Here is a 17,952-nt window from a genome sequence, read left to right as displayed (position 1 = left end):
ATGAAGCAAGACCCCCCGATCGTGCGGGATCTCTACCTCTCAGCTCAAGAGATACTGTGATTCTTTTCAGAGGAGCAATTCCAGGTGACACTCACTCTGTGTGCCTCAGCAGATCCCTCCTGGGGAGGGTGATGGTTCCTCTGTCACCCTTTGCCTCCTGGCTGGGGATGTTGTTTGGAAACGGGTCTTAGGAGGGGCGGCTGAGGGAGCTGGGGTGTCCAGCCTGGAGACAAGGAGCCTGAGGGGAGACCTTAACTCTCTCTACAGCTCCCTGAAAGGAGGGTGTAGTGAGGCAGGGGGGGCCTCTCCTCCCTAATAACCAGTGGCAGACAGGGGGGAATAGGTTCAAGTTGCACCAGGGGAGGTTCAGACTGGAGATTAGAAAACATTCCTACAAGGAAAGAGTAATGAAGCATTGGGTTGGGACAGGCTGCCCAGGGAGGTGGTGGAGTCACCACAGCTGGGGAAGGGGCTGGAGGGCAAATCCTCTGAGGAGCAGCTGAGGGAGCTGGGGGTGTTCAGCCTGGAGAAGAGGAGGCTGAGGGGAGACCTTCTGAGCACCTCCACTGAGCTGACAGGAGGGTGCAGAGAGGTGGGCGATGGTCTCTTCAGCCAGGGGACAGGAGATGGGACAAGGGGCAATGGGCTCAAGCTGCACCAGGGCAGGGTCAGCTCAGATGGGAGGGAAAAGTTCTTCCCTGGCAGAGTTGTGTGGCTGTGGAACAGGCTGCCCAGGGAGGGGGCTGAGTCTCTGCCCCTGGGGGTGTTTAACAGATGGGGAGATGAGATACTGAGAGATCTGGTCAGCACAGGATAGGAACGGTTGGACTCCATGATCTTAAAGGTCTTTTCCAACCTTGGGATTCTGGGAAAAAACAGGTAGATGTGGAGCTTTGGGAGATGGTTTAGAGGTTACCGCGGTGTTGGGCTGATGGTTGGCCTGACGATTGAACTTGAAGGTCTTTTCCAACCTTGATGTGGTTCTATGAAACACCTTGGTGTTGCCTCCCTGCCTGGCAGAGAGGACAGAACCCCACCCGATGGGACCAGCTCTCCTTTCAGCTACTTTTTGCTCAGTTCTCCCCATTTTGCACCCGGTGTTTGGGGAGCACTTCCCCCTCGCCCTGGCACTGGTCATGTGGCTGCTGTCTTACACCACAGGGAAAGGGAACCCAGACTGGCAGAGACATGACTTGAATGCCCCCAACATCCCTTTAAACACATATTTTGGCCTTGTTTACATGGAGGGTGGATTCAAGGCTCTTTCCAGATGATCCCAGGGAAAACAAGGGCTTTCCACCAGGGAGAAGTCTTGGCTGGTAAAGCCAATTATTTTTAATCACCAAAGCTCTGCTCAGGCTCAGCGTCTCTTTGTGCTGGGCAAAGGAAACTGTTCAGCACTGCCTGCCAGAGACGTTCTGGCCCTGGGGGCTGGCAGGGGGCATAGAATCCTACAATCCCAGCATCTCCTAGTCGGAAGGGACCCATAAGGATCCTCAATTCCAACTCCTGGCTCCACACTGCGCTGGGGTGGCCTCACATCGAGTCCTGGGGGCAGGTTTGGGTGCCATGGGACAAGAGGAACACAAAACCATTGGAGAGTGTCCAGAGGAGGGCAGAAAGGATGAGGAAGGGTCTGGAGGGGAAGTCCTATGAGGAGAGGCTGAAGTTCCTGGGTTGTTTAATCTGGAGAAGAGAAGGCTCCTGGGGGACCTTAGAGCCCCTTCCAGTCCCTGAAAGGTGCCTGTAGGAAAGCTGGGGAAGAGCTGTTCCCGAAGGCATGGAGTGACAGGACGAGGTGATGGGTTAAACTGGAAAAGGGGAGATTTAGGTTGGGTATGAGGAAGAAGTTCTTCCCTCTGAGAGTGATGGATCCCTGGCCCAGGTTGCCCAGAGAGGTGGTGGAGGCCCCATCCCTGGAGACATTCAGGGTCAGGCTTGCTGGGGCTCTGAGCGACCTGCTCTAGTGAAGATGTCCCTGCTCACTGCAGGGGTGGGACTAGATGGGCTTTAAAGGTCCCTTCCAACCTAACACATCCTATGATTCCATGATTCTATGATCTCCTCTCTTCGGGGACCAGGGACAGAATCCAAGGGAACAGCATGATGCTGCTCCAAAGGAGGTTTAGTTTGGATGTCAGGTTCTTCTTCAAGATAAAGCAATTGAGGGTCCTGCTTCTGCTGGCTGAAGCCCCAAGGACATCATCCCACTGACTCCTGAAGATTTTTGGTGAGGTCCTAAGAAGCGCTACAGAAGGTAGAGGGGGAAACACGGACATCAGAGGGTTTTTTTTCTAGGTTATATTTGCTTTTCCATGGGTTTTATAATTGCACAAACCTGAAAAGAAATGGAGACTTTCAGGTACTGGATCACAGTGCTCCCAGGATGGCTCTGCTCTCCAGTCAGAGAAGGGCCAAGGGCTCTACAACACCCTTCTGTGTAGGTCAGAGCATCACCTCTGCCAGCCCTTGTGCTGGGTCACTACTGGGCCACATCCAGCTATGTGCCAGGGAGAAAATCTGTAGGGAAGCAGAAGAGGATGGATGAAACAATCCCTGCAGCAAGGCCTGGTCCTCTCATCAGCTGGGCGAGAAGAGCAGCTCCCTGGGTAGGTTCTTTTTTTAGCACAGTATGGAAAAGGGGTGGTTTGGGTTCCTTCAGCTGAGGGGGGCGAACAACAAAGCAACATCTTTGCCTCTTTTTATTCTGAACATCACCAAAAGGTTGGTTGTGCTTCTGCAAACTGGGATTCGGGTACCTGGTTGAAACGCTTCACTAATCAAAGAAAAACATAGCGAGGACCGGGTGGCTGGGAGCTGAAGCACATTCATACCAGGAAAGAAGGTCCACAGGGTTTTTTTTTTAACAGGGAGGGTGCTCAGCCGCCAGAACAAGCTGCCAAGAGCAGTGCTATCTTTGTATCCAGGGAAAATCAAGAGCAGGAGCCTTTATGAGAAAGATGCTTTCATCGAAACAGGAGTGATTGCTTCCATACAGCTCCAAGGCAGCAGAAATCTATAGGCTGCAATGTGCCTGAGACCAAATGATGTGATTTAATAGTCCCTTTTGGCCTTAAAATGTATCTGTCTGTGATAGATGTGGGAGAAACTCCCCCATGAAGAGACAGACTTGATTTTCACGGAGACGTGAAGGACAGTGATGGTCATTAGGAGTAGGGGGATTGTACTGCAATATGTTTAGCTGTGTTTGCTGTACCCCAGATTTGGTCTGGGGCAGTGCTCCCTCCTCAGCCACATTTTGAGGGTGATGGAAAGATGAGTCTGCATGAGGAGCAGAGGGAATTTGGGGGTGTAGTCCCTCTCCATGAACACACAGCGTTTGACAAGGAATCATCATGACTATGACCTGTTCTACGCTGCCCATCAACGGCCTCCGCCCCACCAATGCAGGACCAGCCAGTCCCCCTCCTTCCTCCAGCATGGCGTGTCCTCCAGGGCTTCATGGAAACTCACAGAAGGAGAAGCCCAGCTTTCCTGGACTAGGAGTTCTGGTCTTAATGCAGCTCAGATTCCCACAGTGTTGTTTGCCCAAAGCTCCCTGGAGTTATCAAACGAGTGTCATTGCGAGGGTGGCTGTGCCTGGGGCTCCTGAGGAGAGATGAAAGGGCAGTATTACATCCATTCCACATGGGCAGTTTTGTCATGTCTAGGGAATGCCACAAAAACACAGCTTAGAGCTCGGAGCCCGTGTCCTTGAAAGACATGGAGGAGAGAACAAAGGTAGCACAGATCCCCTCTGCTTCCTCCAGATGCTGAGCAGGAGGAAGAGAGCCCGTTCAGGCCCCGCTTTCGGGCAAACCTTGTCCTCTCATGTTCCTTCTCTCCTCTTCATGCACCAGATCGCAATGGGGAATGAACATCTGGGGTGTCAGGTGTGTGTCAGGAGCTCCGGGCACTAGGAAATGCAGGACAGGGCCTGGCAGGGTGGATCACAGAATAGGAATCAAACACACAAGCCTGATCTGCGGCAGAGGAGACTTGCCACATCAATGAACACAGATGAACTGGAGAGAGGGAAAGAGAAAGTCCATCATGAGCCCTGACAGCTCCAGCCAAAAGCAATTGGAGCAGCGATCAGTCAGCAGAGCTAGAAATCCTGACCCGAAATCAAACTGCCAGGCAGCTGCTTGTGCACAATGGAGAGCTTCACGATGAGGGCTCAGAGAAGCTCGTGAGAGCATCTGCAATAAAAAAAGGGGGAAATTTGGACCAGGTAGAAGAGGCGGGGGTGGGGAAGAGTCTAGGTGAAATGGAGGATTGTGCTGGAGATAGCCTGGTAAAGAAGAGGAAGGTGGAAGAGAAAGGAGGTGGGGCAGTTTGCAAAGGGATGGCTTTTCCCAAACCAAGTCCAGACTGCCAGGTTTTGGGGGGGGGGGGGGGGCACAGGGCTAATCAGTGCCTACCACTTCCCACACCAGTCTGCTCACCCACCTCCACTCCCACTGGGAAATACAGGCTGCAAGTCAGGGAGGCGCCTCTCAGTCCATCCTTCCTATAGAGTTCCCACTTAAAGTGTTTTAGGGAATCGCCTCCAGATGGCAGCTGGGATCAAAGCACTGTCGGTAAGGCTGGATTCACCGTGTCCTTGCAGAAAAGCAGCCTGCTGCTGAAGGAACTTGGTTTTGCTCCCTCCACAAGCTGAGGTAATGCCTGCCGAGGGGCCTGAACACCTCACGCTGACACACTCCTCTGTCTTCAAAACCCGTGGGCAGCCCGCCAGCATGGCCACAGCCGACCCTGGACTGCCACACAGCTGCTGACTGCAGGGTAAGGTCCAGCCCTGCCTTCCCAACCGCAAACACTGACGAGGCGACCTTTGCAGTGCCGATGGCAGATGGCAGGGCCAACCCAGGCAGCATTAGTGCCGATCCCTCTGCCCTCCCGTCAGCCCCTCAGAGGGGCTGCTGCAGCCTGTCTCCGAGGCAGAGCAGCTATGGGAGCCGGGGCTTTTTTGGTCTGGAGAAAAGGAGGCTGAGGGGAGACCTTATCGCTCTCTGCAAGGTGGTTGCAGAGATGTCGGGGTCGGTCTCTCTCAGGTGACAAGCAATAGGATGAGAGGGGATGGCTTCAAATCACACCAGGGGAGATTTAGGTCAGATATCAGGAAGAATTTTGGTACTGAAAGAGTTGTCAGGCATGGGAACTGGCTGCCCAGGGAGGTGGTGGAGTCACCATCCCTGGGGAGGGGTTAAAAGGGGTGTAGATGTTGTGCTTGAGGACACAGTCTAGAGGTGGGCTGGGCAGTCAGGCTGTGACTGGCCTTGGTGAAACCTCTCTTCCAACCCAGGTGGTTCTATGATTCTAGGGGCGTGCTCAGCCTCTGCTGCCTCATCCAGCGGGAATAATGTGTGCTGGCTGAAGGTCCTGAAGCCGCCCCGGCCCTAGAGAGATGGACGGCCTGTCCCCGAACACACACACCCCCCCCACAGCTCTCCCGCTCCGCACTGACATGGCCGCCAAAAAGCGGAGGCTGGGCAAGCCGCACTCAAGATGGCCGCCACGCCACGCCACGCCGGGCGGAAGCTCGCCAGACCGCGCTCCGCACAGTCGCGTCAGTACGCAGGGGCTACTCCGTCCGAGCCACACTCAAGATGGCCGCCGCGCGTGGATGGACGTGGCAGGAAGCCAATCGGCGTGCGGCAAGCGGGAGCACTGCGGGCCGCGGGGAGCGGGCAGGGGGCGTGGCTCTGGGCTCGGGATTGGTTGCGCCCTTCCGGGGGGCGGGAACGAGGTGTCCGCCATTCTGATTCTCGCGGCGCCTCATGGGACTGCGGCCCTGTCCGGAAGTTGTTCCTTTCCCCCCCGGGAGGTCCCGCTGAGCGGAACGGGGGGCGGGAGCCGCGGGGACCCGTGCGGGGCAGCAGCGGGGCAGCAGCGGGACGCGGCCTGTGGACGCTTTGGGGGACGGGCGCGGTCCCGTCTGAGGCGCAGGGATGAGCGCGGCGCTGGCGCAGGTACCGACGAGCCGCGGCTGGCGCTGGGGGCGCCGGGCACGGCCGGGAGAAGGCGGGAAGGACAGGCCCGGCCCCGGGGGAGGGGCAGGCCCGGTTCTGGGACCGGGGACCGGGCGGTCAGGCTGCCGGGGAGGCTGAGGGTACGCAGCCCCGGGGCTGGGACTGGGGCGCTGTTTGTGTCTCTTGGGGGACTGTGGTGGTGTGACCCGGGCTGGAGGCCAGACACCCACCAAAGCCGCTCTGTCACTGTCCTTTGCAGCTATACAGGGGAGAAAATAGATACAGAGGGGCTCAGGAGTGGAGATAAGGGCAGGGAGAGATCATTCCACAATCAGCGTCAGGGGCAGAACAGACTCAACAGGGAATAAAGGAGAGAGACTCTGGTTGATGGCACTGCCCTGCACCCCCAGTGACACCAGAGTCGGGTGATGAGAAGTGTGGCCAGATCTTAAAGCACCTCCCCCCACCCCTCCCTTCTCAGCAGACTGAGCTTTAGCCAGGATTTCGCGTGGGTCACTGCTATGGGTGCAGTCATAAATCACAGAATGTCTCTCAGGCCCAGATTGCTTCAGCCTTGTCCCCCCGGGGTCACAAGCTCCCTCAGAAAACCTACTCCGGGTCACTCTCACCTCCCTCCCTCCCTCCCTCCATCTCTCTCTCTCTCTCTCTCTCTCTCCATATCCATCTCCATTTCTCTCTCCATGGGCTGCAAGTGCTGGCAGGGGCTTTCTCCAACATGGCTCACAGCATCTCCTGTCTCCCCCTGCTCCACCATGAGGTCTCAACCTTTTCCATGGCTGCTCCACCATGGGTTTCTCCAGGGGCTGCAGGGGCATCTTTCTCTCTGGCACTTGGAGCATCTCCTCTGCTTCCCTGGCCTTGGTGCCTGCACAGTTCCTCACATCTTTTCACTCCCTTCTCTGGGGTCACAAAGCAGCTGCTTGAGGGTTTGTTTCTCCTCACTGTGGTTCCCAGAGGTGCTGTGACCATCGCTGATGGGCTTGGCCTTGGTCAGCAACGACTCCGGCCTTGAGCCATCTGGTGTTTGCTCTGTGGGGCCTGCAGAGAGCTTCTGGCTGCTCCTTGCAGCAGCCACGGCTGCAGCCCCCTTCTCCATGAGAACCCCGCCATGCAAAACTGCAACAGGACACAGGCCTGGCCCTGAGGACCTGCACCCAGGGGGCAGAGAGCCCCGCTGCACCCATCCAGGGATTACCCAGGGTCCCTTAGAGCCCCCCTGCCCAGGGGAACCAGTGGATCCCTGGTGCTTTATGGTTATATTTTTTATTCTTTGGGGACATCGGTAATTTTCCCCCCCACCCATTTGATGTAATGCAGCTCCTTCCTGTCCAGGTTGCAGTGCCAGCAAAGCTCTTTGCTTCATGGTGATGGATGAGCTGTGTTTCCTTCCATTCCTGTGGGGCTGGAACAAGCACGAGGGTTGTTCAGGCAGCTGTTGTAACCTGGAGGCGGTGGGATGGTTCAAGGCATGGGTATCTCATCAGTGCTGAGAAACCCTTGAGGGGTGGGCTCAGGAGGACGGGTCACTCTGTGTTCAGGGGTGCCCAGGGACAGGACAAGGAGCCATGGACACAAACTGGAGCAGAGAAAGTTCCCCCTGACCCTGAGGAAGAACTTCTTTGCTGGGAGGGTGGCCCAGAGAGCTTGGGGAGTCTCCCTCCATCTCTGGAGCCATCCCAACCCCGTGATCCTGGGCACTGTCCTGTGCAGCCTGCTGGAGGGGACCCTGCTCTGGCAGGGGTGGGACTGGGGGATCTCCAGAGGTCCCTGCTAACACCCACCGGTCTGTGATACAGTCCATAACTGAACAGAGGAGGGCCTCCCACCCCAACTTGTAGCAAAGTGAGGGGAGACATGAGAAGGTTCCCACAGTCATTGTGCTCCTCCTTCATCCCTTTCATTCCTCCCTGTGTCACAGTGGTATTCTGGAGAGTGATAGTGGCTGGATGCCATGGAGAGATTGGGAGGGTTGTTGTTATGTCTGGAGGGTCTTGGGTGACTTTCTGATGGGTGTCTTCTGGGAAGCATCAGTGAAAACTCCTGTTGTACCTGCCATAACATTTCATTTTGATCATGATGGCTCATTGCAGGTGCTGTGCTCAAAGAAAGGAGCGTTGCTTAAGCAGGTGTTTGCACTCAGCAGGTGAGTGATCTGAAATCAAACCCAGGATGTGAAACACAGGCATTGAAAACACTTGGTCATTCCTACCAGTGGCATCAGAAAGCATCTGGGACAGAAAAATTCCTTTTTGCCAAGGGAAGAGGTTTTAATTACAGAGGGAAGGCTTTCACCTGATGCCTGGGAGCTGAAAGGGCTGTAGGAAGAACAGAAAGTCTCTTTGCTAATGAGATCTGCCTGTGTGAGGGACTTGGGCTGTGAGCTTTTGTTGGAGGAGACTCTTTTGTGTGAAACCAGCTTTTAACAATTACATTGTTTTCCTACAGAGCAGCTGTGCCTCGGGAAAGCCGCTTGTGTGCTGCAGGTAAGGCCTCTGATGAATCCAATGCAAGGCAAAACTTCAGTTACCCTAAATAAATATCACACATTTTAGTGTTTACATCACCTTTTTAATTTGTTTAACCACTTTGGGGCTGGTTAAATAGCCTGAGCGAGTGTCCGTGACACTAGACAATCTCTAAGATGAGTTCCAACCCGAACCGTTCTGTGATTCCCTGATTCCCTACTTTTTTTTCCTAACTCTTCCTTCTGTTTCCATGTTCTTGGCTGAGCGGATACTCCCAGTCATGGTGTACTCCTAGCACATAGGACATAACCCTGAGCAGCGCTACAGGCTGGGGGAGACTGGCTGGAGAGCTGTCAGGCAGAGAAGGGCCTGGGGGTGTTGGGTGACTGACCATGAGCCAGCAGTGTGCCCGGGTGGCCAGGAAGGCCAATGGCATCCTGGCTTGTGTCAGACACAGTGTGGCCAGTAGGTCTGGGGAGGGGATTGTGCCCCTGGACTGGGCACTGGTGAGGCTGCACCTCGAGTGCTGGGTCCAGTTCTGGGGCTCCTCACCATAAGAAGGACATGGAGGTCCTGGAGCGAGTCCAGAGAAGGGCAACCAGGCTGGGGAAGGGGCTGGAGGGCAAATCCTCTGAGGAGCGGCTGAGGGAGCTGGGGGTGTTGAGCCTGGAGAAGAGGAGGTTGAGGGGAGACCTTCTCCCCACCTCCACTGACCTGCCAGGAGGGTGCAGAGAGATGGGCGATGGTCTCTTCAGCCAGGGGACAGGAGATGGGACAAGGGGCAATAGGCTCAAGCTGCACCAGGGCAGGGTCAGCTCAGATGGGAGGGAAAAGTTCTTCCCTGGCAGAGTTTTGGGACTGTGGAACAGGCTGCCCAGGGAGGGGGCAGAGTCCGCACCCCTGGGTGTGTTTAACAGATGGGCAGATGAGGTACTGAGAGATCTGGGTCAGCACAGGACAGGAACAGTTGGACTCCCTGAGCTTAAAGGTCTTTTCCAACCTTCTGATTCTGTGTTACACTGCAGAGCGACGCCAGGCAGATGTCATTCTCTATGTTAATGGCTGGGAACTGACTTAGGCTCCTGTGAGGAGCTTTAATGTTTACTGAGCTGGTGGAGTCCACTCTCACAATTTAAAATAGAATTTGATGTTGATGTGGAGGTAAAATGTAAACAAGTGGCTCATATCCTCAGTGATCAGTTTCTCTTTGCTGTTCTGAGCTTTGTTGATTAAAATACAGATTATTGAGAGTTTCATTCCCCCTGGAGAAGGCAGTAGAAATAAAAGCCGATGGAATTTTGATTTGGCTTCCTAGCACAGGAATATTTGAACAGGGCTAAGTTCAGTGGGGCTCAGATCCAGCATAGCAGCATCGGTGCTGTCGGGTGAGAGGAGACAGATCTAACAGTTCATTGGTATCTTCAGTCCTGGCAGGTCTTTTTGCCTGAGGATTCACCTGGGAAATGAATTGTCTTTAATCTCTCCCTTATTTGTTGCTCACTGTAACCGACTGTGAGTTGCAACAGGATGTTGACATGGGGCAGAGATTGGCTGGAGCCTTTGCTTACCTTTGCCTTCTGTCAACTGAGGATGAATTCCTACCACCAGTGTGGATTTTGGGCTCTCAGAGCACCCTTGTATGTGCGTGTGTGTGTGTGTGTGTTGAAAGCAAGGCTGCCTGCCCTTCAGCTGGGAACACGTTTGCTCTGCTTTGATTTTAAGGTGATGCCATTGTGAGTAGCCACAGACACTATAAATCCCGTCCTACACACGGCATCGGGAGGTTCAGACACCTGCTACCAAAGGAGGTAAGTGTAAGAACTCCCCTCCTGCGCTTGCCTTTGGCTGGCCCATCTTCTTCCAGCCCAGTTTAAATGGTGGTATTGATGTAGGTTGGGGCAGTCTGGTTGTGACAGGCTGGGCAGAGAATGGATGGAGAGCAGCCCTGAGGAGAAGGACTTGGGGGTGCTGATCGGTGACAAGCTCAGCATGAGCTGGCACTGTGTGCCAACAGTGCAGAAGGCCAAACGTGTCCTGGGCTGCATCAAGAACAGCGTGGCCAGCAGGTCTGGGGGGGGTTCTGCCCCTCTGATCTGTTCTCATGAGATGCCCCTGCAGTGCTGCCTCCAGCTCAGGGGACCCTGGGACCAGAAAAACACAGAGCTGTTGGAGCAAGACCAGAGGAGGCCATGGGGATGATCAAGGTGCTGGAGCACCTCTGCTGTGAAACCAGGCTGAGAGAGTTGGACTGGGTCCGCCTGGAGAAGAGAAGGCTCTTGGGAGACCTAATTGTGGCTGACCAATCCTTAAAGGGGTCCTACAGGAAAGTGGGAGAGGGACTGGTCACCAGGGAGTGCAGGGACAGGACAAGGATGAAAAAAGCTTCAAGCTGAAAGAGGGCAGGGTTAGGTGAGACATTGGGAAGAAATTCTTCCCTCCGAGGAGGGTGAGGCCCTGGCACGTGTTGCCCACAGAGGCGGAAGCCCCATCCTTGGAGCTGTTCAAGGCCAGGTTGGATTGGGCTTTGAGCAATCTGGTCTAGTGAGGGTGTCCCTGGCCATGGCAGGGGGTTGGGACTAGATGGACTTTGAGGTCCCTTCCAACCCAAAGTGTTCTGTGATTAGCTGATAGTAATTCCATGGAATAAAGTATGTGCTTTTTCCTGGCAGAGACTCACACTGTATGAAGTGCCCACTCTCAACACTACATAAATATGTTCTTTTGTCCAGTACCTTATCTAAATTACTGAATGCTCTTGGGAGGGAGGAATCGCTTCTTGATGCTGGATTTAACACCCCAGCTTCAAAATATTGCAGAATATTGTGATTGGGTCTTAATTTGCATTTAAACTTTCTACATTCCTTGAAATTCAGAAAGATGACAATTTTTTTGGAAAGGGGAAACAATAACTCATCCAGACAGCTGCGTTGAAGGCAGGAACTGAAATAAAAAGCAATTTGTTTTCTACTCCTTGGTTTCTTCTGGAAGAAATTAATCATGGCATGCATGTATCTTCTGTGGTGCTGCCATCCAAGAACCCAACTGCTCAACTTGAGAACATCTGTTAAGATAATGTCATCCCAGTTTTGTAGGGGGAAGTGAGCACAGATGGGCTGGGATAGCTTTGACATAGAATCATAGAATCCCAGGCTGGTCTGGGTTGGAAGGGACCCCAAGGATCACAGAGTTCCAACCCCCTGACACAGGTAGAACCACCAACTTCCTGGCCTGGAGCTACACAGGGTTGTCCAGGGCCCCATCCAACGTGGCCTTGAACACCTCCAGGGATGGGACATCCACCCTCTCTCTGGGCAGCCTGTTCCAGCCACTCACCACTCTCTGGAAAGAACTTCCTCCTAATATCTCATCTAACCCTTCCCTCCTCCAGCTTCACTCCATCCCCCTTGTCCTGCCACTCTCTGCCCTTTAACAAGCTGATGCCCCTCCTGTTTCTCTGCTCCTTTCAGGTACTGGAAGGCTGCAATGAGGTCCCCCTGCAGCCTTCTCTTCCAGCCCAGCTCCCTCAGCCTCTCTTCCTAGGGGAAGTGCTCCAGCCCTCTGATCATCTTCATGGCCCTCATAGTTCAGTGAACCTGTGTCAGAGGAGATTCACCCCAGTGTGGTCTCCTGTGCAGGCAGCAGTTAATGTTTTCTGTTTCCAGCTTTGTTCGAAACAGATACGCTTTGTATTTAAGTTAATTAACTTAATGCATTTATTTAACTAAAGGGTCCAAAGAAGAAGAAGGAGAAAGTACAGATGAAAGAGATAAACGTTGGGACAGACCACGAGTATGGAGATATCAACATCCAGATGACTTCCTACGACATGTGTCTCGTGGAGCATTTCGCCCGATACGTGCATCGGCTCTGCAACCGTCTCTCCGTCAGAGTGAGCGAGAGGTAGGAGCAGCGTGGCTCTGAGTGTCATCCCTTGTGGTCCCATCGCATTAGGCCACGTGTGTGCCAGGGGTGATGGTGCCCTGGGGATGAGAGTGTGAATCTTGCATGTAAATACAAACCTTCTGTCATCTGCCTGCTGTTCTCTGTGTGTGGGGGTGTGTGGCATGGTTTTGGGGTAGATGAGGTACTGAGAGGTCTGGGTCAGCACAAGACAGGGATGGTTGGACTCCATGATGTCAAAAGGGCTTTTCCAAACCTGTGATTCCGGGATGTAGCAGGTTGTCACCGATGCTGCTGCGAATGGAGGTGGGGAGGCCAAGCTCCCTGAGTGACACTAACCAGAGAGCAGACTGATGATCGTGCTTCTGTTCTGTTCCTGGGGCTGACAAGGACATCTTCTGAGTGCTGTGTTACATCAGCACATTTTAGCTCTGTTCCCACTGAGAATAGACAGACTGTTACACAGTAAATCAGAACTGTTCCTTTAAAGCCCTCCTACAACACTAAAGAAATTTAAAAGTTCTCTTATCAGGCTGGTGTTTGGAACTGAAACAGGTTTTTGCTGGCAGTAGCACTGCAAGCTTTTCCCTTATCTCTTTCCACCCGGCTTCTGCCAGCACTTGATTCGCAAGATACATTGTTTGCATAATTAATTTCTCATGAAAACTTAATCTCCTTCCACATTCTCTGCTGCTGGAGGTTGATTCATTCCTGTAAAGCAGCGTAAATCTGTCCTCCCTGCCCTAAGCACTGACCTGTGGTTCCTGCAGCTACGCGATGCCCACCAAAACCAATGAAGTGCTATTCTTGGAAGAAAGAGGTTCCAAAATGCAGCTGGATGCAGTCCTTACTACCCATCAGAGGGTTGTCCAGGTATGAGCTGGTGTTTGCTGATAGTGCTGTGGCTCTTGTGTGTCACCTCCTACCTCAGGCTCTCAAAACTCCGTAAGAATCAGGAGAAAAAGTCCTCATAACAAATAAAAGGCATAAATTGAAGCACAAAGGAGCTTTATTAACTTTCTTGCTAAATGTTGCTTGCCAAGTAGAAGCAAAAGAGGGCTTTCCAGCTTCTGTAGTTCATCCAGAAGCTTTATTATCTATTTTATGCTGAATACTTGATATGGGGGGATAGAAAAAACACGTTTAAGGATGAAAAAGTGGACAAACGGGATGAAATTCAAACCACTGTTAGTCAGGCCCAGCTTGAAAAGTGCACAGCAAAGTGAAGCAAGCAGAGATTTCTCCTAGGTGAGTCTTCCATGGTATATAGGGGGTTCCTTTATCCCAAACCTCAGCCTAATTACACATTAAAACTCGAGATTTTAAGGAATTTCTTCCCTGCTGGAGAGACCTGACATGCATCACAGAGCCAAGAGTGCTTCTCTAAGGAAGTGATTGACCACCACAGGCCCAGACTGACATGGGCTCTTCCTGTGCCATTAGAGTCTGGTTTGTCTGTGGTGTTCTGCTCTTGCAGTGCTTTTTCTCTTTCCTTTCAGATCAGTCATTTGAATGCAACGTTTGCTCCGATACTCTTGGAAATCATTCAGAGTAGTCAGCCTGAAGGAGTCCATCTTTTAGTGAAAGAGGTATGTTTCCTTTTACCTTTGCATTCACAAGAGGTGATGGGCATAAACCTGGAGATGGGAAGTTCCCCCTAACCCTGAGGAGGAACTTCTTTGCTGGGAGGGTGGCAGAGCCCTGGGCCAGGCTGCCCAGAGAGCTTGGGGAGTCTCCCTCCATCTCTGGAGCCATCCCAACCCCGTGATCCTGGGTGCTGTCCTGTGCAGCCTGCTGGAGGGGGACCCTGCTCTGGCAGGGGTGAGACTGGGGGATCTCCAGAGGTCCCTGCTAACCCCCACCAGTCTGGGGTTCTTGGATTTAGGAAGCAGGTATGATGGATGATGTGAATTTGCTTAGAAAACACAGACCTGGTCCTGAGACTACTGTCTGCTGTAGGTGTAGAGATACCCAGGACCTCACAGAACCAGCCCCTCCCTTGGTCTGTTGAAGACATTAATTCTTGAGCGTTTCACCTTCTGGTTAACCTCCTGTAACTGGTGCCACAGACAGTACCTTCCCAGCCAGTAGGTGTGTAGGACAGGTTACAGCAGGTTACAAGAGGCTTTGCAGACACAGATTCCTTCAACTTGGAAGAATCATCAAATTATGGGATGCATTAGATTGGAAGGGACCTTTGAAGGCCATCTAGTCCCACCCCCTGCAGTGAGCAGGGACATCTTCACTAGAGCAGGTCACTCAGAGCCCCAGCAAGCGTGACCTTGAATGTCTGCAGGGATGGGGCCTCCACCACCTCTCTGGGCAACCTGGGCCAGGGATCCACCACCCTCAGAGGGAAGAAAAGAAGGAAACGCTTCCTTTCAGCAGCACTTCACTGCCTCTTAGCTGGGAATCACCAGGAACTCCATGGAGCAGTCTGCAGCAGAGCTGAACCGGGAAACCCAAATGCTGTGCCCTGGTTTTGATAGACTTTGCTCTGGGAAGGGTTAAACTTGAGGACTTCAGGGCAGAACTCCACTCACTGGTGGATCTGGCACAAAGAGATATTTAAGCTCTTGTCATTTTACATTCAGGCAAGTCCCTGGAAGCTCTTCTTAGGGACTAAAAGACCTTTGTAGCTGGAAAGGGAAGGCAGCACGCTGATTTCAAACATGAAAACACGATTGGCTTCTTAACTAAATATTCTTCAGAGGCTACTTATCTCCAGCTCTGCAAAACTGAAAGGAATATGGGAGAAGGTCTCTTGAGCCCAGTAATCTCTGCTTTGGTCACAGTGCCCTCTGTGCTTCAGACTGCTATTTCTTTTTGTAATGGTGGGGGATGACTTTGTCTCTGGAGGGAGAGCTGTGACGTTGTGCCATTTGAAAAGCCATCGATGTCCGGTGCAGAACACCCAGGGAACAGACCCAAGATGGCTTTGTAAGATTGGTAGTGCAGGAAGGAGATAAAGCCCTGGGATGTTCTTGCAAGGTTCTGGAGAAAGTGGCAGCTCTCCCTAAGAAAGCATTTTGGAGCCCATGTGTTGACCAAGCCCACAGCCGCCACACTCGCTTGCTTGACAGAAGCTTTCTGCCCTCTCTGCTTTACCCCCAGCTCCTGTTGGAGGCTGGATGGAAGAGAGGAGGTGCAGAGCTCTGCCACCAGCTTCCAGGGAGAACTGCCCATGAGATTGACAGAGCTGCAGGCTGGTGGGGGTTGGTAGGAATGTCTGGAGATTATCCAGACCAATCCCTGCCAGAGCAGGGTCACCTTGAGTAGGCTGCACAGGTCAGTGTTCAGGACCCCAGGGCTCGAGGAAGGAGACTCCCCAACCTCTCTGGGCAGCCAGGCCCATGACTTGCACATCTGCAGAGGGATGAAGTTGTTCATCCTGTTGGGATGGACCTTCCCCTGCTCCAGTTTGTACCCATCACCCCTTGTCCTGTCACTGGGCACTCTGAGAAGAGTCTGGCCCCAACCCCTAGACACCCCTTTTAGATAGGGGTCAGTGTTGATGGGATCCCCTTGCAGTCTTCTCTTCCCCAGCTCTCGCAGCCTTACCTCCCACCAGAGATGCTCCGGCTCATCCTCATACCCTCCCCAGACTCTCTCCAGCAGCTCCCAGTCTGTCCTGAACTGGGAGCCCAGCACTGGACACCCAAGTCCAGCTGTGGCTCAGCAGGGCTGAGCAGAGGGGACGAGAACAGAACCTCCCTGGAGCTGCCGGCCACTCTCTGATCAAGGCCCCCAGGTCCCGGCAGCCCCTTGGCCATGAGAGGACACACTGCTGGGCATGGAGAGCTCAGTGCCACCAGCACTCCCAGGTCCTTCTCGGCAGCGCCGCTTCCCAGCGGGTCACCCCGAACTGTTCTGGTGCCGGGGGTTGTTCCTCCCAGGGGCAGGACCCTACACTTGCCCTGGTTGAACTTCAATTGGTTCCTCTCCACCCAACTCTCCAGCCTGACCAAGTCTATCTGAACAGCAGCACAGCCTTCTGGTGTGTCAGCAAGTCCTCCCACTTTGGTATTGCCAGCAAACTTGCTGAGGGCACGTTCTGTTCCCTGCCCAGCTCACTGATGGACACGTTGAACAAGTCTTGGGGCACACCACTGCATCTCAGCCTGCAGTCACATCCCACTGAGGCTTCCCACTCCCTGGGTTCAGAGACAATTAAACCTTCTGTTTCCCCACACGTAGTTGTGTCTATTTGGGAAGTCTCTAGAGATGATTCTGATTCCTTTGCCTTTTTCCTCTGCAGCACACAGAGGCTGACTTCAAGAGCCGATTGAAGTCTCGGCCAGAACTGGAAGAGCTGCTGGCGCAGATGAGCTGAGGGGGACAAGAATCCATCCATTTCAGAGCCGCCCTGGGAAAATGAAGGCTTCTCCTCTTGACTGCTCAAGCCTCCAGAAGGTGGCTTCATACGTGCTGTGTTGGTAATCAAGGGAATTGAAGATATTTCCACTGCTGTTGAGCAGCTTGACTTAAAAAAAGCAGATGTGTATATTTATACAGGGGTTTTTCCTCTGCTAGAGATAGTAAAGGGTTGGGGACACATGTCTGACCTCTGTGACTAGGTCGAGGTCTCGTGGGCACAGGTGGCTCTTTCTCTCCCTTGCACATTTCACCATCAGGCCAAGGGGGATGGAGTGAAGCTGAAGAAGGGAAGGGTTAGGTTGGGTATTAGGGGGAAGTTTTTTACAGAGAAAGTGGTGAGGGGCTGGAACAGGCTACCCGGAGAGGTGGTGGATATCCTGTCCCTGGAGGTGTTCAAGGCCAGGTTGGATGGGGCCCTGTAGATCCATGCCTGGAGGTTGGTGGGCCTGCCTGTGGCAGGGGGTTGGAACTTCATGATCCGTGGTGGAGTGCTTCCCACTCTTGGTCCCTTCCAACCCAGACCATTCTATCATTTGATGAGTCTATGATTCTACTTTAAGAGGACGTGAACCTTAGTAGGTCAACCTGCTTCCACCAAACAGCTAAGACATCCCTGAAATCAGCTATGTATTCTACTAGCAATAACTGAGAGACTGGCATAACCAGTGTGCATGTCTTGTAAGCAGAACCACCTGAGCTGCTGCCAGCCTCTCTACGTGTGCTTCACAAGGCCTGGGGGTGGCACTGCTGGTCCAAGGCGAAGAACATATTTCCCAGCTCCTGATCTGCCGCTGGCTTTGTGGCTGGGAATCCCCTGGGTCACCCCCCATCTGCAATGTTGGAGCAATAAATATTCTTTCTGTTCCTAATGCTGTGGTCCATCCATACATCCATACCCCAACCTTTCCCTCCCTCCCTCCCCGGGTTGCGGTGCGAGCCCCTTAATACCCAACCCCTGCGAGCACAAGCTGGCCCCAGGCACCGCTGGCACCCCCAAAAGTGGGGTGGAGGTGGCTGGTATCCCAGTGGGTGTGCTGGTGCCTGGGGATGTGGGTGGGCTCGGAACGGGGCCAGCAGCACCCACAGGGGACCCTCACCCAGGCCCCCGAATGCTGAGCAGCGTCTCAGGGGCTGCAGTGGAGATAGGCCCTGAAGCCCTGAGGCTCGACCCAGAGGCCCTGAAGCAAGGCTGACCTCTAGATGAGTCTCACACC

The 17,952-nt window shown here is 53.5% G+C and overlaps 1 protein-coding gene across 1 annotated transcript; it reads left to right on the top strand.

Annotated features, from left to right (window-relative positions):
* Positions 1–5,812: 5,812 nt before the first annotated feature.
* Positions 5,813–17,595, top strand: MRPL48 (mitochondrial ribosomal protein L48). Its single transcript, XM_084273482.1, has 8 exons — positions 5,813–5,975; positions 8,087–8,139; positions 8,442–8,479; positions 10,184–10,269; positions 12,189–12,361; positions 13,132–13,234; positions 13,861–13,950; positions 16,620–17,595. Exons 1-8 carry the CDS (start codon positions 5,955–5,957, stop codon positions 16,692–16,694), a joined length of 639 nt encoding a protein of 212 aa, XP_084129608.1. The 5' UTR covers positions 5,813–5,954; the 3' UTR covers positions 16,695–17,595.
* Positions 17,596–17,952: the final 357 nt, after the last annotated feature.

The sequence above is a fragment of the Gallinula chloropus genome, assembly GCF_964237585.1.
Source record: "Gallinula chloropus genome assembly, chromosome: 1".
In the NCBI taxonomy this organism is placed as follows: Eukaryota; Metazoa; Chordata; class Aves; order Gruiformes; family Rallidae; genus Gallinula; species Gallinula chloropus.
This window is presented reverse-complemented; position numbering and strand designations above follow the sequence as displayed.

Bases quoted from the DNA above. Each gene is read 5' to 3' on its own strand.
- MRPL48 (XM_084273482.1), top strand. From the start codon at position 5,955: ATGAGCGCGGCGCTGGCGCAG. The intron at 8,140-8,441 runs GTGAGTGATCTG...GTTTTCCTACAG, and splicing joins CAGGTGTTTGCACTCAGCAG to AGCAGCTGTGCCTCGGGAAA. The intron at 12,362-13,131 runs GTAGGAGCAGCG...TGGTTCCTGCAG, and splicing joins TCCGTCAGAGTGAGCGAGAG to CTACGCGATGCCCACCAAAA.